Genomic DNA, 25583 nt, shown 5'->3' with positions numbered 1-25583 from the left:
TGATATTTTCCTTTGAAAGAAAAACCATCATCACTGTCATTATTTGATGGTTTCTGGAGAGCTGTCACAAAACTGTAACAAATTACATTCTGATTGAATACAGGGAAAAGTTCTCAAAAGCATGGTCAGGAGACTTTCTCTTGAAAGTACTTATATTTTATTGGTGGGTTTTCTTAACTAAAAAGCATATCTTTGGACTGAGGTTTGGAGGGGTGAATTGTTTATTTCATTTTTGTGTTTGCCTTGTTGTCAGAGGAGCTGATGTTTCCTTTAATGAAATAAGTGCCTAATTTGCATGGTGCATGACTTTCCTCCTTTTCCTTTGACCAACGTAATAGAGGATTTGGAGGAGGGACAGAACAGGAGCAGAACCATGAGTTAAAGCACAGCTGTCTCAAGGGATCTCCAATACCCACACCCATGTACATCCCAGTGCTCGCCAGCACCTCCCAATGATGGCATTTACTCTGCACGGAAGAGAAGCAAATCTTTCTCACCTTCGATCTGATCAGGGGTGAATTCAACCTGGAAGAGACAAAAAATAACAGCCAGATGAAAACAGAAAAATGAAGCAAATAAGGAGAGCCCTTGCTTAATATCTCTGTATGGATGCTTGAAAGGGACTTTTGCATAAATCCAATAAAATAATTTTATAGACCCTGTAGATATTTCTTCTTTCCTCCTTCATTTTCCCTTACGAATCAGCCCCACCTTTAGCACTAAACAGCTGCAGATACCTTTTTTCCATTCTTCTGCTTCTCCTGTGTTTCTTCTGTAACCTCTTTCCCCTATCCCTACTTACTCCCCTACCACTGATGCCCTCTCCAGAGATGATCACAGCAGCACTGCGGTAAATCCCAGGCCACTTACCTAAAAGGGTTTCACCTCTTCACATGGGGATATGCTATCCATCGTCTTTCTCAGTAGAAGAACTAGGGGTATCGAGAGAAACTGGACAAAGTCAGGCTCAAAGTAAAGTGAGGGAAGTGGTTCTTTGCTCTTGCAGTTTAACTGTGAAAATCTAGTCATGGGACACTGTAGGTGCTCATGGTCTACATGTGTGTAGAGGGTCACAGGACCACTTCTTGGAAGAGAAAGCCATTCAAGGAGTACCAAATGCACAGAAATACTTAGTTCAGGAAGTCACAGTTTGAGTTTAGGAAAGGGTTTGGGGGAGTTTTGCCTTGTTCTTGTACCTTTTCTTAAAGCATGCTCTAATATGGACAGCTCTCAGCGTCTTTCTCTGATTCCGCCATCTGCCTCTTGTATTCTCACCATCACATATTTCCTCCTGTTCCCTAACTTTTAGAGATGCTCTGCTCCCTCTTTTTACATGTCACTGCCCTTCTGCAGCTCTGAACTCTAGAAACACCCCAATAGGCCCATGAGGTGTTACTGAGCTCAAATACAAAAGAAGAAAGCATGCTGACAGAATGTGACATTCAAGTTTCTGAATGAGCAGGCATAAGTCATCAATGAGAATTCATGCCATATTGCAGTCTGGCTCACAGGCTTCTATTAGGATTGTTTTGAGACAAAGCACGAGGGTCTACAACAATGGTGGGATTCAAACCCACGTAGTCAAATCATGTTGGATTAGTAGTCCATTGCTATAACCAGTCTTCTGCTGACAGATGTGACAAGGCACAGTTTACCACATATAATTACAAGAAATTGCATAGGATGGTTGGAAAGAAAAAAGAAAATCCAGACATTAGCACCCTAACGGGAAGGATGGTGCCCTTGGATGCATCCTTTCTACCCAATTCCTTGATTGTGGGTGTGGTCTTTTTTATATAATATTTATATTATATATTTATATTTGTTATATTATATATTTATATATATTTATATAACTGGTGCAGTTTTTACGTCCTTCCAAATGCGTTTGTCAGAGAATTAGGGAGATTGATGCTCTAAAAGAAAAGCTCCACTCACCCCAGTAAATAGTTTTTTCTGCCTACAAAGAGTCAGCTACACCTGCCTTTTGGGGAATACCAACATAATTGGCATCTCTGCTGATGGGTACATTCCTGTAAAGCAGGAAGATTGACAGAATGACTTTATGGTGAATAAATAAATGAAGAGAAACCGTATTCTGATATGCACAAATTTGCATGGAAATATACACATGTAAATATATTTTGGGTCTACTTTTCTTTTTGAAGCTGTCCACCTCTCATTGTTTAATACCATATTTTATTCTTTGCCAGCAAAGCAGCCAACATCATAGTGAGACTCTTAAAAGCAAACTGCATTCTTCACTCAAGGTGAAATGCAATGTGACACAACCCTTCATCACCTAGTTGGGATTTCTCGCTCTTAAAGGGTGGAACTGCTGTAGCTCCCTAACCCTGCTGCCAGGACATCCGTGACATGGCATGACAACACCAATTCCAACTCAGGATACTCTATGATTCTATTATTCTATGATTTCTTTCTTCCACCAGGGTCTCTGTGGACAGCTCCCAGGTGGTTTTCCGTCTCCAGATACCCTGAGCCACACAAGGAGCTCTAGCACTCATAGGATAGGACAAAATGAGCGTCTACAGGGCAGCTGCAGACAGCCCCAAACTCACTCTATCCATGCATATCATTGCCCAGTGAGTAACACAGTTAGGGCTCTCCTTCCAGGCAGCTCTGATTTTCTGTTACGACTGGTGGCTGAGAAGGTCCCTGACCCTCTTGCAGGGTATCCTGCATCTGCTGCTGGAGTATCTGGGGATGGCCACTCTTGAAGACAGGGTATTTGGTGCAGAGGGATTTACTGGTTTCACCTGTCTTGGCAGAAAATGGCAGAAGACATTTACTTAGGTAACTCATTTAAGCACTGAAACAGCTCTAATCCCTTGGACCTACACATATTCCCTCCCAGTGCTGCCTATCTCTCCGTACCACGGTGTTTCTGAGCATATTTTGGTTCAAGAGAAGAAAAACAAGAAAACATCTGGTGGTCTTGGAAGACAAGACTCACGACTAATCCTGCAATTGTTGAAAACCAGACCACTGCTTTTCTGCCTGCCCTCTTCAGTCCTTATCTGAACTAGCTCATTCAGGAGATTATCACTTTGTTTGCAATTCTCAGTCATAATTTACCTTGAACAAAATCCAATTAATAACATAGTTGCCTAAGAAGCAGCCAGGAGGCTGTCTGAAAGGAAGCATTTAGGAAACACTAGTAAGGAGTCCCCAAAAGAATAGTGATGGTCTTTCCTTTTCTAACACACAGATGGATCCAAACAATTTTTTTCATGAAGATTATAATCACCTAGATGAGGTCCTATCCCAAATCCACACACCTCATTTTAATTAGAAATAAATGTCCATTTGGGAACACATTTATACATGTGCATTGTCAGCAGACGGCCTTACAATCACTGTGTCTAATTATATAAATCTTTGAGAATTTGACTGAATCTAATTGCATATTGAGTTTATTTAGGCATCAATAGCCCTTGTGGGTAAAACAAGGCCAGAGCTGATGGCAATTCATATTTAAATCACTGTGATGGATTGTTCCTGGGGAAGAATTAATCTCAGCTGCACTTAGATGTAGTTAGAGAGAAGTATCAGCCATCTTACGTTCCATTTATACCAGCAGAGAGGAATGGGCACTTCTAGGGCGTGATCAGACTTGGCTCAGGTGTGTGCTTGGGGAGGAGACAAATCATGCCGTCATTTTCTCTGAGAGGATCAATCAGTTCTATAATGAGGACAAAAAGAGCACAGATGGAGATGTCCTTTCCTGATCTGGTGAATCCCACCCAGAAAGCATGAGCTGGCCCTTTGGCAAGCTGCAGGCCAGGAGAAACTGCCAGAGTGAAAAAAAAAAAAAAAAAAAAAAAAAAAAGATGCCTGCAAATTCCCATGGCTGGATCAAAGGGAAAGGTTGAGCTGAAAGGCTGAGCATGCCTCACCTCTAATCATAGTCCCTAGCAAAACACCACCCAGAGCTGGAGGACCATGCGTGACAGCTGACAGGGCAGTGGCAAAGAGTTTGACCAGACCTACCACCCAGGCACGGCTTCCTCTCAGGAAAGCTGCAGAGATGTGTGGGTGGTGGCTGCTGCTATTTTCTCCCCTCTCAGCACATACCACCATGGAGTTGAAGGGAAAGGCAAGTCATCATTTAGCCGGCCACAAGGTATCATTGAGAACGGATGGAATGAACTCGGGCTATATTTAGATTGAAGATGGTTTGGTTTTCCCTCTCCTCTCCCTCAGAATGGCGTGGAGCACACAAGACTAAAGCCATCTCCATGCAGTAAGAGCAAAAGCATAGCTATCCATGCAAGACCACTGCCCCAGAGACCCCAGACAAGAGGGATCCAGAAGACAGGCTGTAAAAATGGGGTCACATTAAGGCAATCAGTGGACAAAGGACCCCCCAGTGCATTGCAGCCACAGACAGTGGCCCCATATCCCTGCTCAGAGGCAGCCCTGCTTCTGCTGGTCTATTGCAGCAGGCTTGCTATGGGGTGAAAGCCCCCACCAGTAGCTCTGATGCCCAGACCCACCCATGTCCCCAGGCACATACCCAGTTTCACAGCAGCTCAGACAACAGCATATCCCTCTTCACCCAAAGCTGGAGGCTGCAAAAGACACTCACAGGCTAAGTGTAACTTCGCTTTCCCAGATAGGCTTCACATTTTCCAGCTCCTTGGATGTAAGCTAGGATGACTGCGCTTGGGGGTTTGATTGCTTGTTTGTTTGCTTGCTTTTAAAATGCTGACACTACAGAAGAGTTAAGTTTCCTCTGTCATTTTTATTCTGTTGGCCACTGTGGTTTTAGGGCAAGGACATTCTAAATGAATGCCAAGCACCCACGCCACCAAGGATAACGGTGGTGTTACTTGGTACAAATCCCTAGGAGAGACGGAGCTGCTGACTGCTGGCCTCTTTCCTCTTGTCCCCTGCCCTGATTTGGGGACTGTGCTCCATGTTCCATGCAGACACCGGGCAGCTGAATTAAATCCTTTTCATACCAATTGGTATGCCAGCTTCCCTGACGTTTTAGCAATCTTGGCTTCATTACCTGGTCACCAGTGGCATCAGCTATGGCCTTAATGCTCCTGTCCCCTTTGCCTAAACAATGACATTAAGCTGTTTTTGTCCCAGAGAGAACAGGAAGGATAAGTGCACCCCTCGGCGCCATGAACGTCATTCACAGCTTCTTATCTCGGGGACTTTTTTATGAACCCACAGTATCTCAATCAAACACATAACTCTGTGGACGACAAGCCAGTAATAGCTAAGTTTGAAAGAAGTCCTATTAATAAAACCATTGCTAACCAGCATCCAAGAGGTTATCTGGGGAGAGGTATTTAGACAATGCAAGAAAAGAGCCCCTCCAGAAAAATAAGGCAATGTTCTTCTTGTTTCATGGCAGTCTGAGGAATCCCAATACAAACAGAAAGGTTTGTACTTAGGTGTGGCAGGGCTACTTTTGGAGAAGGAAAAGTGTCTTTTTTATTTATTTATTTATTTTTATTATTATTATTGTGCTTTTGGAAGGCCGATTTAGGAAGCAGAAATGCAGCAGATGGAAAGAGGCCCAGAAGGCCATCAAGATCAGTATCATTGTGTTGAGATTGCATTTGTATTTCATAAGTATGTGGGTTTTTTTCCACTAAGACCTTTTAAACCTATTAATACACATCATCTCCATTGTACTCTCTCCCGTCACTTATGCATAGGGCAATTACGACGTACATAAACTCCTCCACTGTCCGTGGACAAACCTTGACACACAGTCAAGTCTCATTCCCTTGTTTTTCTTTGTAGCCACTCCTGATTTCTCATCATCTCTGGCTTCTGAAACTCTTTTGGTACATCTACATTTAGTTCACAGGCTTCCCAAGGACTTTTCTAGTTGTTTCTTTTCAGCTTATGGTCTGATGGGTGAGAAGGCATCACACAGCATGGACACTTGACCAGGACATGAGCTGTGACCCTGGACAGTACCAGATCCACTTGGTCTCTGTGGGGGAGAGTTAACACTGAAAGTTTTGCAGGATAGAAACCCAAACATAAAACTCTACAAATACTCTCTGTTTTCAGTTTTATGGCTGGTCCCCAATGTTTTCAGACGAAAAATTGCTTCAGGTTGACCTGAAAATAAAGGTGTTTTTTTTTTTCCTTTGTTTGTTTTTGTTTTGTTTTTGAATGGCAGAAAATATATTTTTTTGGAGTTCGAGAACTGAACAGTTGGCATTTTACAATAGCTAACTACACTGATAATGAGAATGAAGTTAAGACAGAAATTAACCTTTATATGTAGCTGAATAGGTAAAGACTTTCAATGAAAATATATATTATGTACTTCAAGATCAGGAAAATGAGGGAAAGTCTTAATCAAGGTCATGCAGAGGATGCTGCCACATAAGGAAGTACAAAACCACATTTGTCTCCATCACACACTTTTATCTGACAGAATATGGTTACCTCGAATCTTTCTTTTATCTGTGTTTCCTAAGAGCTGAAAAAATAAAGCATTATACCACCAGTTTTTCTACTATACCGTCAGCAGACTTTATGCATTCAAGGTCCCTATTTTAGTCTGAAATAAATGTAGATGAAGTCTGCCATGGCTTTTGATTCCCTCAGGAAGTGGATATAGAAGCCTTCTGTGAGGAGCAGTGTCTGGTTTGTGATTAGGAAGCACTGCTTGGGTCTCAGAGTCACTCCATGAGACGCTCCCCCATTGTGACAGAGTTGGTGAAGGGAAGCTGAGGCAGGTGCATGGCACTAAAAGTGGTGGGAGGTGAAGAATTACGGAGAGACAAGAGATCAGCGGTGCAGTCATGCTGAGAGGTGGATTTGGGGAACCCACGTGGTTCCTCCGTGAGGAAGGATTTACAGCACAACTCTGAACTTCTATGGCTCACACTAAATCTACTCTGCCAGAGTGTGGTGCTCTGAATCCCTGCTGAGTGAGGAACCACAGCCTGATACGTCTGCAGGGCACGGGTTCAGCTTTGTCCCTTGCAGGAAGCCTGTCCAAGCATGCAGTGACTCAGAGCAACCTTACCTTTGGTGTTGACGCCCTGTGTCCTCAGCCCGAGCCAGAGCTCTGGGTGGCAGTCCCCTCTCAGGACATCATAGCCTCCTCACTTCTTTGTTTCTTGTAAATACCTTCTGGGGTTTAATGAGCAGGGCACTTTCCAGTCACTGTTCTCTTCCAAATCTGGCAGCAGCCTATAAATTGATAGTTCCTTTTTTTTTTTTTTTTTTTTTTTTTTTTTGATGGGGAATGTGTTGCCACAGTTTTCCAGAGCACAAGGGGAAATTCCAGAGCCTCGACAAGAGAATGACACAGACGCTCTGGAGAACAGAGACGGCTTCTGGCAACCGGCAGCATCAGAAATATAAAACATTTTGTAGACTGACTGTTCTCCCTGTAGCTCCACGGTTTTGGATTCTCCAACCATTTACTGACAGCTGGCCTCCTGCCTTCTCTGCAGCCCCCCCCTTCACCAGCCTCACCAGCAGATGTTTGTTCAGATGTTCTCAACTGTATAAGAAATTATAAAAGCTAAAAAATACCCTCTGTTAAATCCTGGAGGGGAGCCTGGGGTGTAAGGGAGGTCAGACTTTCCCTGAGCTGTCTGCTTGCAGTAGACAGTAGCTCTTGGGTTGGGTCTCTGATGGGGAAAAGCCCCAAGGATGCAGCCTGTGGACATCATTGCAACAATTCCTGGGGGCTTCAGACCCTCAAACCTCCTTGGCAATGAGGAAATAGGCCCATCTCCCAATCCAACAGGCATGGAGACAGGTAGACTCTCCCATTCCACACTTAATTCTGGGTCAGCACTGCATTTGTACTCCTTGCAGTAAGAGCGCCTTGAGATGGAAGGTCTCAAAGAGGGCAGGTAAAAGTAGTCAACAGACAACATATTTGGTGGATATAATAGGTTAGAAAAATGTCCAGGAAGAGTCAAAAACTTCTGTATTTAATTTGGTAAACAGCTTAAGTAAGAAAAAAAAAAAGTGAGAGAAAAAAAAAAAGAGGCATTATTATTATTACTACTCTTATTATTTTGAGATAAAAGCCTTTTTCTTTGGCTTTCATTTCCAAATCAAATGCTTTTCTCTTGTAAATACTGGCAGGTTTTTCTTTTCCTTTTCTTTTTTAATTCAAACATTTTTATATTGAAGTGGCATATTTCATGTAAAATTGACTTAAAGAATCCCAGTCCCCCACACCAGATTACTCCAAGCCCTACCAAAACAATCTTTTCAGGCTGAACAAACCCATTTTGAGTTGCCAAACGAGAATTTTTGTGGGTTTTTCTTGTGTCACTGAAACCTCCTCCTGAAAATCCAAGCTGTTTTCTTCTAATATTTTAATTCCCCCACCAAGCCTGAAAACAACCACCCTTTGCTGAACCAGTTTTCCTCTCGGATGACACGGTTGTGTAACCCTTCTGGGTTGCTGATTGACACACCAGTCATGCTTGTAGTGGATGAGGCCATGGGAGAGGTCCTGTTGGCCTAAATGAAAGGAGCTTGATGAGTCTCAGGCAAGATGTAGCGGAAAGGCGCCTGCAAGGCAAAGTCTCCTGGAAGCCCAGGAGTCGGGCTTGGAGGTGGAAGCTGAAACCCTTCCTCTTACTCAGCAAGGTCCCCCCGGCCACAAAATGCCTTGGCAAAATTCCTCCGCCAGCAGCATTGGCCACCACAGCCATCTACCAGGTTTTTCTTCCTCCAAGGTCTTGTCTGGCAGGGTTTGGCAACCCAGTGGCACACGTAGAAAAGCCTTAGTGTCTTGGGTAGCAAATGTTAAGCTGTTTCCCCGACATAGCTTGACACCACCATACCACACTTGTACTAATGCTCCAGCTCATACAGCAACATCGCTCAGCCCCAACACTGTCCCCATGGTGTCATTTTTTCCCCTGCCATTGGCACTGCAGCCATCACCACCCCGGGGATGGGATGGCACCAGCCCCCAGCAAATGCAGTCCATCCCCATGCACTCGCATCTCCTGCAAAGTCAAACGGCAGCTGGACCCCTTTAAAATATCGCACTCCTTGCCCTGCAACTGTCCTGAAAAAAATAGGATTAAGCCACCTCTGCCAGACACTCATTGCGATAACACACTGGCAGCGGGGAGAGTTCGGCTTTTGTTTCTCGAAGCTGGCAGGCACAGCGCGCATACCGCTCCCAAAATAATCACACTGCAACTCAGCCCCGGTTTCAAACGGGCCCAAACTTCCCCCTAGCAAATCCATGAGCACAAACTAATCTGTCAGTGGGATCCACTTGGCTTCATGCTGGGGGTGGGGGGAATTGTTTTTTGGTTTTTGTTTTTTTTTAATTAGTTTCTGAAACAGGACATTATTCATTGTGAGATGAAAAAAAAATCATGGCGTGCTCTGATCTCGTGGTGCAACCGCAGCCGTACTGGATGTTCCTGCCCGACCCCAGCATCGCCAGGGAGCTCCAGTCTGAAAAGCTGAGCCCCAGCTGGGGGCCGGTCAAGAGGATGGAAATTTTGAAGCCTGACCTTCTATCGAAATTTCAAATTCTGATTGAAAAAAGGAAGAGGGAGAAACCCTTCCCTTCTCCCTCTCATCACAAGTTGTTTTCTTTTCAATTCACTGCAGTCTGCTGGGGTCCTTTGCTTGATTTAGAGTTTTATTAACTTACGCAGAAAGAGGCCAAGTCTGAAGTTTCCTACAACCACAATTGGAGCTGATGTTTCAAGAGTTTTGTTTTGCTTTTCTTTTTTTTTTTTTTTTTTTTTTTTTTGGTCCACTTGCAGCAGTGTCAAGGTCCAAGTTCTGATCGTATTAACAAGTGCTCTGACCCATGGCTGTTTTCTTGGGGCTTTGCAGCGGAGTTTCACTTGAGACCCACGAGACCTGTGTAGGTTCCCCAGCCTCGGACCCAGGTGCCCTTTGGGACACATTGCAGCCACCTCCTGCCCATTGTCCCCACACCCAATGACGTTGGAGGCAGAGTCAAGCCCGTGCGCAAGAGGCAGTGTTTATAAAGTGCTGTCACCAAGCAGCATGGCACGCGATGACATTTCATTTACAGACAGGTTGGGGGGGCATTTGGGGCAGTTTCTTTCTGCAATCATTAAATCAAAGAGAAACAACACTTTTACCCCCTGCCAGGCTATGACTGTTACCTACCAGTCAGCACCAGCCACAAACAGTAAAACGTTATTTCCTTACCAACATTTTCTGTCTTCATTATTTATTTTTTTTCAAGCATTCAGTGGTTATTGTCAGGCTGCTCTTAACCACAGCTGGGTTCTCTCTGAGCCTGTTTTTATCTCCTTGCTCCCCGGTTCTGTTTTGTTAAGGCTGGGTGGCTCATAAACCAGTTTGTTTTTCTAAGGTTGTTCACAGGAACAGGCTTCTTGCAGGAGATATTTCACCCATGTCTGCCCAGTGGCTGGGATGTTCTGCTGCTTCCCAGAAAACACAATTGATGGATTGTTGCTGTTTCTATTCTGGGCTTTGGATGCATTAGTTTGCTGGAGCAAACAGCTTTCACAGGACGGATCAGGCCCCAGGGTTTGGCTCTCCTGCACCTGTTGGAGGGCTGGGGAGGGGGCAGTGGTCTCCAAACTGGCCATGCAGGCACCTTGCCTAGGTATTGTGTGTGCTTACATGTGCACTGGGCATTTGGATAAAGAATATGAATTGTACAGGGACATAAATGGATGTGAAGATTTGCTCTTCTACATACATGTTTGCATATACGTGCATATCAATTTATATGTGCATATGACTATACATAGGCTTCTATATGCACACAGACATTTATTTCATGTAAACATGCCTATTCACACATGCGCATAGCATATATATATGTACATACACACCGCATGCATATAAAGTAAGCACAACTCACATTCACAACCAGGCACACACATTAACACCCAAGCCACCAGAAAAAAACAGAAGTGAGGGGTGATCATTTATAAGGGAGCACCATAAATCCAGAGGCAAGGATGTCCCTTGGCAAGCTTTTTTTCAGCTGTGCTGAAAAATAAAATAAATAAAATAAAATAAAATAAAATAAAATAAAATAAAATAAAATAAAAATGCCCAAGCTCTCAGTAGAAGCCAACATAGATTTTTCAAAAAGTAGAACCCAGGTATTGATCTGGGATAAATCAGCACGGGGCGTGAGTGGCTGGAGGGGTCTATGCAGATTGACCCCTGCGAGGAATCAGTCCATAATGGGAACAGCATTCACAAGCAAAAGCCACCGAAACCCTTTCAAAGCCTGTTATTAGTGGCAATAACGCACCGTTCCCTGGCTAGGGCAGGGGTTCTGGGAAGCAGTTATCTCATCAAATGGAGCTGGGCTGCGCGCTGACCACATACCCTGAGCAGTGCATGATGCTTTCAATTTAAATTTAGTTGAGTCCCTCTTCTCCCCGGCTGCTATTTTTTAGGATTCAGATTGCAGATAGGACAGGGGAGGGAACAATGCCATGTGAGATGAATGCATACAATGTAATATGAAATTAAGCTCAAGAAGGAAATTTGCTTAAGAGTAAAAAAAAAAAAAAAAAAATGCTGGCAATTATATTGGCATTGCCCCTCTACTAATATTACATCTATTTCCTTTCCCATATTTCTTTCCACTTCTTTCTACTGCCAGCATATGATAATTTTATACATATATATATAAAATGAAATATTGTTAGGAAATATGCTTTGACATTGCTTTGTTATTGCTGTTTTTAATAATACCTGAGCTTTAACCAATCCTTTTGCTACTTGGAAACCTTACAGCGAAGTCTAAGCAAACAAACTAGTCCAGGGGCTGTGGGAGGAAAGAGGATGGAGGTGGAGGAGCTTGCTACTAATCTGACATCAGAAAGCCCCATAGTTTGAAGCCATTCAGAGCCACTACAGCTTTTGGAGGGGGCTGAGGTGCTTTGGGACCTAAAGTGCCAGTGCCTGTGCAGCGAGGTGGGCACTGGCTTGAGCTGAAGCCACTTGAATGGAGAAGCAGCACTTCCCATGCTTCTGGTCTTGGTGCTAACTGGGCTCCCCACTTCAGGCTAGTCCAGATCAGGCACCTAGTGCATGCCTCTGCCAGAAAATCAGTGTAGATAAACTCTGCCTTGTCCTACTGCTGCTGGGAAGAGCTCTGTATCAGCTTTTAGGTATTTACATCACCTGCACTCTCCTAACTCCTCCAAGCCCTTCACAAAAATCCATCTCAGAGCTGTAATTATCACTATCTCCATTAGCTGCTGGAGCACAGAGGTGCAAGGATAGGTCTTTATCCAAGGCGACTGCTCCCAGGGGCACCACTGGGGCATGCACAGTGATTTTTAAGGGCTCTTCAACTGGGGAGCTGCATTTCAGCCACCCACACTGGGGGTGTTTGGCTGAGGCTCTTTTTGTAGGCATCTTTAGAGACACATTGCCCTTGGCCAGCGTGGCAGGGACTCCACGACACTTTGGGACCAGAGTGCAGTAACCAGCCTGCCCCTGGGAAGGGACAGGCACAGGACCAAGAGGGAAGGCAGCAACTCATCACCTGGCACTTAGTCACGTCCTCAGCCCAGCTCATGACTTGTGAGGCTCCACGTCTTTCAGGGAATGATGGTTTTTTGTCACTAATGGTGTTTTCCATCCTATCAGCACAGACACCAGGGCAAAGTCCACCTGGGCACTGCTGCCTGAATGCTAACATTCTCACAAAAGTTAGGAGAAAACCAAAGTTTTTGTTAAGAGCTACTCTCCTCCCTGCCTCCACCCCAGCTACTCTTAACATTTTTCTCCCTTCTCCAAGTTAAGATTTAGCTGGTTTACGAGAGAAATAAATAATCTGTCTCTACAGTCCAGCTTTCCAGCAACTTGGGAAAAGTTAGCACTTTGGCCAGGGCCTTCTGCATGCTCTGAGCTGTGCATTTAATTTAAATTTAATAGTTATTGCACGTTACACAAATGGCGATTAAAACCATATTGATTGAGGTTTAGCAGTTATGTGAGAAATGCAGATCTTATTACAGAGCTGCTCCGTATCCAGAGTGTGCTTTTAATAACTCCCTGCTATCCAGGGGCAGATTTGAGAGAGGAAAAGGACCAGAGAGAAAAAGGCAAAGCTGGGAGGCACCGTCGGGAGGGACGATGGCCAGGCTGCTGGGTCGGGTGGCTCTCACCCTGTTCCCACCGCGGGCAAACACCCAGAGCACAAGACCTGCACAGCTATAGACATGCAAACAAGCCCACAGAGCTCTTATCCACGCCACGTGCTGGAGAAACAGACAAACACCCTGGCTGAGATCTCAGAAGATAAATTTCTGTGGCAGGATGCATTGCCACGAGGGCTTTCTAGGTCAGGACCTGCTGCAGAAACACTTGAAAACCCCAGAAGCTGTCCAAACAGGGCTTATTTATTATTCTCCCAACCCATCCTTTCGAGAAGCTGCAAAGTACATTTGGTGGCAAAGCAGAAATAAACAGCTCCCGTGTCCTAGTTGGTCTGAGATAACGACTGAAAAGACAAAACGAACCAGAAAAATAATAACTGCATTTAAACCACCCTGCTGAGGGCAGTACAAAGCCTTTCAAACGTACTCTTGGCAGTTCTGAGGGGCATTTCCATGCCTAAAGGCTGGAAAATGCTTCAGGGAGATGAGGGGTGCACAGACATGAGGGGTGCACAGACAGGGAGATGTGAAATATGCAGGGGCACAAGGGGAAATGTGGAGGGAGGTGAAAAAAACACCTCTAGCCACATTTGCAGAAAAGCTTACTTATAGTCAGTGGTGGTTAACACCCTCTACAAAAATCATCTTCTTTTCATGAGACACAAGAAAGCCATGTTCAGAAAATCCTATCGTGCTCCTGGCTCTCAGCGATCCAGATACAGACTCAGAAAGCTGCACGTTTTACTGCTAAGGCCCGGAGAATCAGTAATGCTGCAACTCTGATTTACTTCAAATTTTAAAAAGAGTATATGAAACTTGACAGGTTTTCATCTGAATATCCCTTAGATAAGGCCAAGCTGTTTACAGGTTTGGATTTGTACATCCCTCTGCCACAGACTTCAGACATTGCAGAAAAATTATTGTTTGGCAGCTGTACAACAAAGACTTGGAAGAGGAAACTGCCCAGAACCATTATTTTTACTTTTTTTTTAAATCATACTACTATGTATTTTAGGGTGCCACTGAGCAATTTCCAATTTTTCAGGGAAAAATTCTATTTCATTAAGAATGAAAACAGCTTTTGGTTTTGTGTTTTACTTGATGACAGTTTTAGTTGGAAATGAGGGAGAAAAAAATATTCCAGATTGGTCAAAATGTTCCCTTTTGCCCAAATTGTAGTAATTTCAACCATTAAAAATTTCTGGGTATTTTTTTATATATATACAAAGAAAGAACCCTCTAAAATTAGTAGCTGCTTCAGATCAAAAGAATCTAAACAGAGGATTAGCTAAAAAAGCTGAAACTGGTAATTTTCTTGATCCTTTTCAGATTCTTTTGAAAACCCTTTGCAAAAATCTGTGTGTTTGCAAAACACTCCAGTGCCACCAAACTGCACTTGCCAAATCTCCCCGAAAAACATTTTTACGAGAAACATCGCCCAGCTCTGTGAACAAGAGAGATACACAGAGATAGCCAGACTTTCACTGGCCCAGAAAATCCATCTGGAAAGCAACTTCAATTTCCAGAGCTGTTTGGTTTTGGCCCTAAGAATGAGTGGAATACACCACAAAGAAACCCTTTTGCTGTGTACGAATGCATGCTTCCTCAAGGTCTATTTCTTCACCCTTCTAGTTCGAGACAGCATTTTGCTAGCAGCTGGTGAGGAACATCTCCTGTTTACAGGCTGAACAACCAAAAGAAACAAAATGTGATTATCATCCTCTGTTTCTCTCCAGGGGAACCAAGCCACAAGCAGGTATTGGATGGGTGAGCCATGATCTGCCATGGTCTGCAGGAAAGATGGAGGGTGAACCAAGGCTCTCTCCTCCAGATCACCTTCCCTCTCCACTTGCTGGTCTCGCAGTCTCTTCTTCCACCTGATCTGATTCCCTTTCCCTTGTTTTCCCATCACAGTCCTTCAAAACCTGTCATTGCACGGTTCTGCACCCTAGCCTGCATTTCCCCTTGGGGATGCCCCCAGCCCCAGGGACTTGAGTCATCCCCCATCCCGCCATCCAATGCAACATTTCATCAGGTCAAGTCCACAAATTGTTTCCTAATGTTGAAATACCCCCTTTGCCTTTCAGGCACTGCTGCATTTCTGCAAAGCAAGCTGCCAAATTCATGTCAGCCTGGGCCAGCTGCTCCAAAGGGAGGGACAGGAGGGAGAAAGGTGCTCTCTGTGTTATTAAAAGCTGCCCCACAATGGCAAGTCTGGCTGGGAATGTCCCATGCTTCCAGAGTGACATAGACTGTGATAAATAAAGGAGAGAATAGAAGAGCAGAGCTGCCTTTAGAAGTGTGCTATGGCAGCATGGCATTTTAACTACGCTGGGGTCCATCCAGGAGCGCTTAAACAAATTGCTACGGGGGCATTATAAGCACGAACAGCACCTGACTTTGTGTGCACAGCAGGGTGTCTCAGCCACCGACTCTTGAGAAAAGGCTTGAAGTAGCTCCATCTAACAGACCCTCAAAGCTGAGGAGGTTCTGGAGAGGGAACAAAGGCTGCTGACAGTCCTGACAGCAACCTCTGGCTGAGCTTCAGCTCCTCGTGCATCACCAATGGCACACTTCTGAGCCTCCTGCTATGCAGCTGGAGCAAGGCAGAATAGCTGAAAGTACCAGTTATAGAGGGAAAGTCCCATACCATGGATCTCAGCTGTCCCAGAGCAGAGGAAACCCCCTCCAGGAGGATGATCCCCTTCCAGCTCCCACCTGCAGGAACTGCTGCCCAACATGAGCTGAAGTCCTCAGCTCAGATCTTTCCTAAGAAGAACTAACAGTACTGAAATTGGATTCCCCACAGCTTCATGGGGATGATGGATCGGGAGGATGTGGGATTTTCTTTCAGACATGGTAAAGAGAGTTCAGGATCCTGAGGATCTCGTTCTCTTTCCTGGGCAGCCCAGAGCCAGGATTTTGGAGTTGGTCCATCATTCCTTTTAGAGCAGAGCTTCAGGCAGAACAGTGAACATTCAGCAGCCAAAGTCTATACCATGGAAAAGTTCCCAAACCAGTAGAAAACCAAATCTGTTGAGCTATATGGTTCTATATATGCCACACAATTTTACTGGCTTGTGTCCAAGCCCAGCCCAGTTCTGGCAGTGGCCTAGTGATAAGCCCAAAAGTTTGCAGCTCTCGTGAGGCAGAGCACAAAGACAAGATGGCAGGACTCCTCAGCTGCCACCCGAACATGGCTCAAGTGTCCCTACCCTCCCAAGGCTCTCTTTACCACCACCTTATTTGATCTACCTAAAATGCTCATTTTAGGGTGTAATGAATGGACTTCTGAAAGTGCCTGTTTCTCTTTAGCAGTTTTAGTGGGAGACTAAAGAAACTAGCTCAGTCTTGTATATTTAACTTGTAGATCCCTGAAATACAGCAGATGAATCCACTTTTTTAACTTTCTTTCTTTCTTATTGGACTCAAAATGCTTTCCCCTAACCAAAATCTTTGGGCTCAGCAGAGCTCATCCAGATCAAACTCTGTATACAGGATGTCAAATCAGATTATTAAATGGCCCTAAGCTCTATAAATTAGCTAACTATATAACTAAAGTAGATAGCTATACAACTGGATACACTCAGTGACATTAAATGCTAAAAGATCATGTGGGAACCTTTGGCCTTCCTCACTCACTCTCATATTTCCATTTGGTATAGGCTGAGCAGGGCAGAACACCCTGCCCAGCTGGGGTTTGAGTAGAAGTTCCTCTCATTTATTCTTTTCTCATTCTTGTGCCCATCAAAAAGATATCTGGGCACTTTGGTTCCTTAGCATTCTTGCACAAGAGGGAAATGAGGGTACCTGTTAGTCAGTCATGGAAAGTTTTTAACGACTCAATCACATTTTCCAGTGACTCTCTGCACTTACATGAATTGTTTATTAAGCCCCTGTGTTTAAGATAGTAACTCAAACTTATGCAGCCAAAGCCTTCAGGCTGGAGCTCTTTTTTCTTCACTGTAACCAGCTGAGAGATATCTCATCTATGCTAAAAGTCCAGGTTCCCTCACTAGAAGTCAGGCTGGACTTCTTCAATTTTCAAATAAAGACTCATTCTATCCTAAGAAAAATATCTGCTATTTAAAATAAGAGGCATGTGAAATATTATTCTAGAGTTAGGGAAGTTTGTGCCATTGTTATGCTAAAAAGGAGTTTGTCTCTCTGCATCTGAAGATATCTGCCAGATCAATGCAGTTTTAGAGCACATGCCTAAGAGGCATTTCCAGCACACTAAATTAAAAATAAATCACAATAATCTTGCAAAAGTTCTCACACCTTGCCAGAGCACTGGTCCACAGCAAGAACAGTGAGTCAGAGGAAAATCCCATAAAAAAATCAAAAGTAAAAACTTCCCACTGACTCCCAGGAGTCTGCAATGGGGTCTTTTGTCTTTGCTGAACTTTCAGTCATTTTGGCCTGGGGCCTCCCCGAGGCTCACTGCTCAAATTTCCCTGTGCTTGAAAGGCTCAGAAGAAACCACTGGGAGAGAAAGAGGCCCAGCATGGGCTAAGTTTAGCCTGGCAGGTGTCTGCCCACTTCAGAAACCTTCAAATATGCGAGTACGGGAGGGAAATTGCTCTCTAAAAGTAGTTCTACTGAGATGCACTGCAGGCCAATAATAACAGTGGTGATGACAATGGGAATATGTAACACCTGTGAGGAATGAAACTGAGGGGAAAAATAGGTTGGAGAGTGAGAAAGATGAGAGGGTGTTGGGAGGTAGAGCCCATGTGGTGGCCATGTACAGCTGACTCGATGCCTGATCTTGGAGTCTCAGGCATGCCCGTGGAAAGAGTTCCCACTTCTTTCTCCAGAAAAACTTGGCCAAATTCCCAATGCGATCTTCAGACATCCCGAAAGGTTTCAAAGTGACCAAGACCTGCATCTTCCCCATGTCTTACTAAAACATAACATTATTTCGCCTTACAATCTGGACATGGTACAGGTACGCTACATGGGATATCCAGACAGACTTTCTTCTGAATCAGACGGGTCCTTATTAGTTGGATGCCTTCATTATGTCTCAGGGCATCAATTCCTCAGAGACTATGAGAAATGGGCTCCACAGTGATTGCTGTGCTGCATGGGTGGCTCAGGGACAACTCTGTGCCACCTTCTATCTGATGCACTCTTGACATAAATCTTCTTTCCTGGTGTAAATCCAGGGTGAGGCAAATTTATGAATGGCTTCAAAAATGCCCATAATTCCCTCTCCTCCTGTTTTCTCTGCACCAGAGGGAAGGGGTTCATCAATACGCTGACATTTGAATCATGCCTGTCTTACCTTGGGCCGAACAAATGGCTTTTTCTGGCAAGAAAAAAATGAAAGAAAAAAAAAACAAACACCACTTTCCTTTGCAAGCCCTGTTGTATCATGCTTTCCAAGGATCTGTGTTGCAAAGCACCCTGCACTCCTGCCACTAGTCAGCCACGAGTTTACCTGCTGCTGAGCCTCATACAGAATTTGGGGACTCTTATTTACACATAAAATATCCTTCTTCCTCCAGAGCTACACTCAAAACCACTCTTAAACTACAAAAATTCAGAAAATCAGGGCACGTGTACCACAACTGCTGATTGCACACACAAATGCCCCAAAAACATGCCTACAAAACCTGAGTCTCACAGGCTTGCCTCTCCACAAACACAAAGGTGTCACATGCAGCACTGCCTTCACTTGAACTCACATTCAGATATTCCATAATTATTACTCCCATAAAGTGAGTTTCTTTAATACAGCCACGTTTTAAAGAGAGTCATTTGTTTTCTTTCTCATGCACATCAATACAACATATTTACCCCACAAACAAAATCCTTTTTAACCACAAAGTAACTCTTGCTTTTTTAATTCCCCCATCTCTAAGCCCTTCTCACACATGTGTTCACTGTTAACTCATAAATTTCTCCTGTGTTCAAACTTATTCTGGAATATAATCATTGCAGTCATTTCAGCCCAAAATGAATTCTTCAGCCATGTACACAAACTGCTCTGACAATCCCACCTAGAAGGGCACTTGTTGTTGAAATGCTATTTGCCAGCTTATTTCCCTTGTGGCTGCTCCCATCCCAGATGCCCTTACATCTTTTCTTGCAGAAAAAGAAACTTTTTTTTTTTTTTTTGACTGTTCCTACAGATGTTCGGAAGCCTGCAGGGCTTCTTGAGGAGACCAGGTTTCACAAGGCTCCAAGACCAGTGTTCCACAAAAATAAGCTCTGACTGTTTTTTCCCCAGGCACCCATATAATTGCATGCTGCTGCAATAAGCATATCAAGTAATGGCACAGGACAATGTGGCTATTAATGTTAACTCTGTATAGCAAGCTGTGCTCCTTCCAGGTCCTCACAGAGGCCAGCTGTCTCTGTGTGACCTTTTTGTGCCCAGGACTTTGGGAACACGTCACCTCAGCTAACTTTGGTTGCTGAAATGTTGGCACCCAGCTACCTGTCTCATCTCCCTCCTTAATGGATCAGCATCTCCCAAAGCTGATTCAATCCATACCGAGATAGGTGCTGAGCATAAAGGCAAAAAACAACCCTTTAGAGAGTTTTTCTCTGATGGTTATAGATGACATTTAGGGTCAATGACCTACTTTGCAATGGTCTTTCCAATTTTTTGTGTTCATTGCATTAAAAGATTTTTCCTGTTTTGTGTCAGCCTAATTGTTTTCAGGAGAGAAGAATTTATTTCTGGCAACATGTGCCCCCCTAGACAGCACTCAGTTGGGAATGAAGGATACCTATATGGAAACAACAATCCTCTTGCTACAGAATCTCCCAGGGACAATCTGTTCTCCAAAGTGAAGCTCGGGGGCTGTTCTAGTGAAACACTTTCTTAAAAAAGCATTCTCACAAATTCAGCCAAACTCTTACAGAAAAACAAACAAATGGAAAACAAACAAACAAATAAGCAAACAAACGAAACCAATTTTTTGTGAGTTTCAAGCAACATTCCATCACATCCCATCTACTTTAAAAAAATTAAGTATTGAATCAAGTACTAAGTTAAAATCTTTACAATAAAACTTTAGAATAATTCTACTTACTTAATGGTATCCCACATCTAGGTTAATTCAGATTCCAATACAGACCCTGATCTTGACCAAGAAGCAGCAAAAGAAAAGACAGGAGAATCTTATATGATTCTGGAGTGTAAAATCAGGCCGATGGACCATTGTCATGACAGTGTACTGTAAAAGTTGGGTAAAATTAAATGAGAAGTATTTTCTCCTTCCATGGAAATATCATAGTTTTGAGACTTTTTACTCTCTAAAATCAAATTGAAAAAAGGTTTAAAACCCCCCAAAATAAAATTGCATAATAAGGTCTCAGAAAAAATATTGATGATCGAGACCTTCCCATCAAACACAGGTTTTGATCACTTTTAACATTTTGTTTTGATGTAAGTTTGTTTTCATGATGCTTTTTAGCTATAGATTGTCTTCTGCATTAAAAACAACCAGTTACACCCTGGAATGCAGAACCGGGATGTTTGGAGAATTTCAAATCTCATTAAATCATTTTTTTTTCAAATGTTGTACAATGATCTAGGGAGGTATTCTGATCTACACCAGATGGCCTGAGCTCCACCAGAGCTAGGTTTATGGAACAGGAAGTAGTATATTTGCCAGACCCAGCCCCTGTGAGCAAAGAGCTTCAATTTTAACGAAAGCATTTTTGATGAAAAAACATTTAATTGAAAAATTCCCAAGAAAATTTTTCTAGAGAATATCATCTCCCCTTTCTATGAGTTTTGGGAAAGAAAAGTACCCCAGCCCCAGACCATGAATCTGCTAATGTGTTCCCTGGTCTGAGTTTGTATATTCTAGGTAATGGCATACTCTCCACAAAGATGAAGAGATATTATCAAGGGAGCACTGAATTTACTTATTTTTTAGAAACTCAATACATATTTTTTAGTACTTTAGAAACCATTAGGAGAGTCCATAGTTTCAAATTGTACTGGAGGGAAAAATAATAATTTGGATAGATAAGTGTGTAGAATGAGTAGTTTTAAAAAAAAAAAAAAAACAAAAAAACACAGACATGGATTGATTTCAAATCCTATTTGGATGAAAATGTATTTGATGATTTTTAAATTGTTGTGACTACAAAGATGAATGTCTATTTTTTGTGAGTGATCTTTTTTATTATCTTTTTTTTTTTTTTTTAATTTATTACAGCTCCACTCTTTACTGGACTTAGCTGCCCTTCATACCACAATGTCATAGTATCCTATCTGAATATTGCCATAAAGTAATGGTATCCCAGCTGAAGGTGTCAATGCCCTCTAAGAGAAGTTATTGCAGTTGCCCCCTCCTCCTTTTACAGTGCAGGAATGTTAAGTACAGGGACAGTAACAAAGATCTGCATACCACCATGTACAACTTGTCCAAGGTCATAGTGAAAGTCCTGCTCACAGCCCACAGATGCTGATGTCATGACTTCAAAAACTTGCCCAAAACTGAATTCCTGGTAGTGAGACTTCTTCTTTCTGATTTTTATTTAAATATTTATAAATATTTAAACTGAAAGGTTTACAAGGTTCTTATGATTGAAGGCAGAACAACTCCCCCATTCCCCCCAGTGCTTCCTTTGTTAGAAATCCCCAGCTGCAAGAGCAAGAGGAAGAAGCAAATGGTTTCTACAGCCTGATTCACGAGCCACCCATGAGACCTGTTGTGGGGTCCTGAGCAGGTATGTTGAGACAGAGTGACCCCAGTACAGGGTCCCAGAGACATTTGTCCCTCACCTCAGCACTGAGCTGGTCCCATGCATGGCAGTGGAGCTCTGTGCTTTGCTTTCTTTGGCATTGCCTAGTCTTGTCTCATCTCTTCTGGCTTACCATAAGCACAGATGATCAGCAGGACTCCCTTGTTTGTTACCCTATTTCTTGTAGGAAAAAGGAATTAATCTGGCTGCTTTAAACTAATCAACAAACCAATCCTCATTTACATGCAGTCATCACCTGGCATGAGAAAGAAACCTGTGAGATGGTGCAGAGCTCCCCCTAATTTCTCCAACTTAAAGCATTTCTTTTGCTTTGCAAAGAAATATTCCCATGCCTCACAGAGTCTATCTGCCACATGGTATTTACTGTGCAAACAGTATGGAAAAGCCATTCCCAAAAACACACGCAGGGGTTTCTGGTACTCCCTGTGAATGTGTGTACTGCAGAAGGAGCAATGGAGAACTAGTTATTTTTACATCTTTATTTGCTTATTTCATTGTTATAAATCAAGATGTCACTTTTTGATAGTCCATTTCATGGTTATTTCCATAGGAACATGTTACATATTTTCTTTGTCATTCTTTGAGGGAAACCTCTTTTTTTTACACAAAAAAGTGACCCTGACTTACCTGCTGAAGAGACAATTATCATGGTTAAAAACATGTGAAAGGGAAACAGATACCCAGCCTCATTTCAACAGAATTACCTACTTCACAACTTCAAAACCTGGGAAGTTTCCTACATTTTGGCAGTTCCCTGTCAAAGAGGTAAGTCACTGAAAAGGCAAAGTAATGTTAGGCAGGCAGCCCAGAGGCTGATTTCCATGGACTAGAGTAGTGGCCTAAATACTGTCAAAAACCTGTTTCAGAAATGCCCTTGCAAACGTAATCTTGCCACTACATTAGCAAGAGCTTGGGAAGCCCTGCTGAGATCAGCAGTGGCTCTTTCCAGCAGAGACTGCTCTAAAGGAGAGGGAGCAGAAGGTTCATGTCCTTTGGGGGAATCCTTGGGACAGGCCCTACAAGTAGCAAATCATTTGGGAAATCTGTATTTTTTTGCCTGAGTTTCTCTCTGACTTCCAAAACACACACTTACACCCAACAAGGAAGTCCCGGGCTGGGGATGTCTACCAAAGTGATGTGCTGCAGGAAGGCAGCAATGAATCCAGTGAATGCTCTGAGCCCGCTCCAAGTGGCCTTGGCCAGTGGCTAATCAATGGCCAGCCCTGAGTACAGTCAAGCTTTCTTGGCACCTACCCATAATATTCCCTGCAGAGGAACATTAGGTTCCCCATTAAGGTCAGTGAAAAGTTGCAAGCAATGAAATTTGCTACTTTGGGTATTAGAAGGGAAAAACAGGTCTGGACATCCTCACACCAAACAAAATTCAGCTTTGGGCTCTCTGTTTAGCAGAGCCCTCGGTGAATTTGCTTCAACTCTTTCTCTACCTGTGGCAATCACATTTACTGTCCACTTTCTGCCCAAACCCAAGAGCTACTTTGGGAGAATGTCATCTCACAGCACTGAATGTACGACCAGAACCACCAACAACCCAAGCCCCACCAGCCCTGGCTGCTTCCTCCCCTACCAGGTTAAAAGATACATACTTTGATAGAAGCTGGGTTAAATTCAACTTCTTTTTTGGGTTCTGGTTCTGCTGGTTTAGGTGCTGGTTTAGGCTCTTCCTTCTTAGGTTCGGCCTTCTTAGGTTCAGGCTTCTTTGGGGGCATGCTGGCTTGCTGGCGGGCTGCTTTAGGAAGGGAGAGAAGGAGACAGACAGGAAAGGGGTGGCTGCTGCAGGATAAATCACCAGTGCACACAGGTCTTTATCTCTGTCCAGTCTCCTGCAGTCACACATTGTATCACTCCCAGACCTGTCACATGCCAGAGCTTACAATAGGGCCGCTGCTATAAAAGGACAAGACATTTACCCGGCTATTTTAGAGCCCTCCGATAGGGCATTGTTATGAATTAGCACTTATATGGAAAGAGTTGGAGGATTTTAGGGCTGAGGATGGCACTGGCTCAAGTATTTTTGGTGTGCGTTTGCACGCGTGTGCGTGTGCAAGGGGGAGGTTAGGTTACGGTCCCGCTCCCAGTGATGGGTTTTGGCCTCCCCAGGGCTGTGCTGACGCCTTCTCAGCTCACCTGCTGCAGATTATCACTCTTTTTCAGGCTGGTTGGCACCCCTGGCCTTTGTTGTGCTATGGTCCATCAAAAGGCAAGCCCTGGCTTATATATTTAGATATGAGGATACAGCAGTATGGGAAGTCGACCATCATCATAACAGCTGCAGGGAAGAGTTCATGTCCCAGATCACACAATGGTCTTTTCCAGGCAAGGTGCAAAGAATCGGTATTGCTTATAGCAAAACGCATGTAATAAGCAGGGATAGGCACACACACATGCACACACAGTCTGGGATAAATAACACTGGGTGTCTGTAAGTACAGCCTCATGGCTGAGATTTTCCAAACTATTTTAGGGACTTCAATACCAAATTCCCATTAAAATAACTAAGATAAGAATATCCATTCAAAGCTTTCCTAACCCAAGCCTTACTTAAATAACCCTTTCAGAGCCAGCTGGAGTTAACAGTTTTCAGATTTGTGTTTGCTTATGTCATTTTTCTAAATCAGAATATCACTCTCAGAGAATTCATTTCACATTCATTGCACAGACTTTTTTTCTCCCCCCTCAAACAAGACAACTGCCTTCCAAAATGCAATGTATTTGAAAAGGGGCTCTCTGCTGGTCTTTCAAGTAAATATGAGTTGAATCATAATTGTCTCTCTTTTACCAAGTCGCTATGTCATCCTGGTAATCTCTCACTCAGACCCCTTTGAGACCTTCCTGTCCCAGCACTGCATTCCTTGGTCCTCTGGTGGCTCTGCTGGAAGAGTGCATGGGCTTTATCCTGCCCAGCAGCTCCCAAATCGTGGCACATCCATTACTGGCAGCACACAAGCAGCTTTGTAGTGTGACATGAGTCCTACACAGAACGTTGCCACCCCACGGAGCTGTTGTCTCCACCACAGGTTCACCAAGAACATTTGGAGAATGCCAGGGAGGCCGAAGAAGGGCTGGTCTTTGGGTCTGAACACCACAGAGCGCACTTCCAGGCACAATGACTGTTGACAAGGCCCTCATGAGCAAACTGGAGAGGTGTTTTAGTGTTTCAGAGACAGCCTGGAGAACATTTTCCCCCACAGCCTGTCACCTTCCAGGGAATTCGATTCTGGTCCCCTCTGTAGAGCTGGTAATAAAGAAGGGATGTCTCTCCACAATAAGCTGTCCAGAGCTCTGTCTGTGTCCTCTGCCAGACTGTAGTCCTGCCAATTCTCTTCATTTCACCATAGCCACGGCCCCACCCTGACAGACCCCAGAAGTCCTAATCCACGTTTGCATGGTCACCTGGGGAAGGATTTTCTGACAGCAATTTATCACCTATTGATCTCCTAAAAATCAGCGCAGCCAGGGGAGTGTTTCAGCTTCCCTAAGGTAGAAATCTACATTCAGTGCCTGGATCATAGGGTGGGATTCGTTTGCATTGGAGATGCAACAGAGATGCACCAGCTGATCCCACCCAGCCTTCAGCTGCCATTGCAGGGACATCTGTCTCCCATGGGGTTTTCACCAAACTGTATACCTGCCAGTCCCATACACATCTCAGTTAGAGTAGGATATCAGAAAAGGCTGCAGAAACCCCTATGT

At 43.8% G+C, this 25583-nt stretch overlaps 1 protein-coding gene and 1 long non-coding RNA gene across 2 annotated transcripts in view; both read right to left on the bottom strand.

Annotated features, from left to right (window-relative positions):
• Positions 1–23700, bottom strand: part of MYL3 (myosin light chain 3) — a 36671-nt gene extending 12971 nt beyond the window's left edge. The window contains exons 1-2 of the mRNA XM_048076132.2: positions 23477–23700; positions 498–525 (exon numbers count right to left, since the gene is read on the bottom strand). Coding sequence (XP_047932089.1) covers positions 498–525; positions 23477–23599 — 151 coding nt within the window. The 5' untranslated portion in view covers positions 23600–23700. The remainder of the gene's footprint in view (positions 1–497; positions 526–23476) is intronic.
• On the bottom strand, positions 549–9227 carry LOC136789990 (uncharacterized). The gene is made up of 3 exons (XR_010829021.1): positions 4538–9227; positions 3583–3703; positions 549–932 (listed from the first exon to the last, which is right to left on the bottom strand). It is a non-coding gene; the product is annotated as an uncharacterized lncRNA (long non-coding RNA).
• Positions 23701–25583: the final 1883 nt, after the last annotated feature.

The sequence above is a fragment of the Anser cygnoides genome, chromosome 2 (genome assembly GCF_040182565.1).
Source record: "Anser cygnoides isolate HZ-2024a breed goose chromosome 2, Taihu_goose_T2T_genome, whole genome shotgun sequence".
NCBI lineage: Eukaryota > Metazoa > Chordata > Aves > Anseriformes > Anatidae > Anser > Anser cygnoides.
Note: the sequence above shows the minus strand (reverse complement) of the source record. Positions and strands in the feature narration are given on the sequence as shown.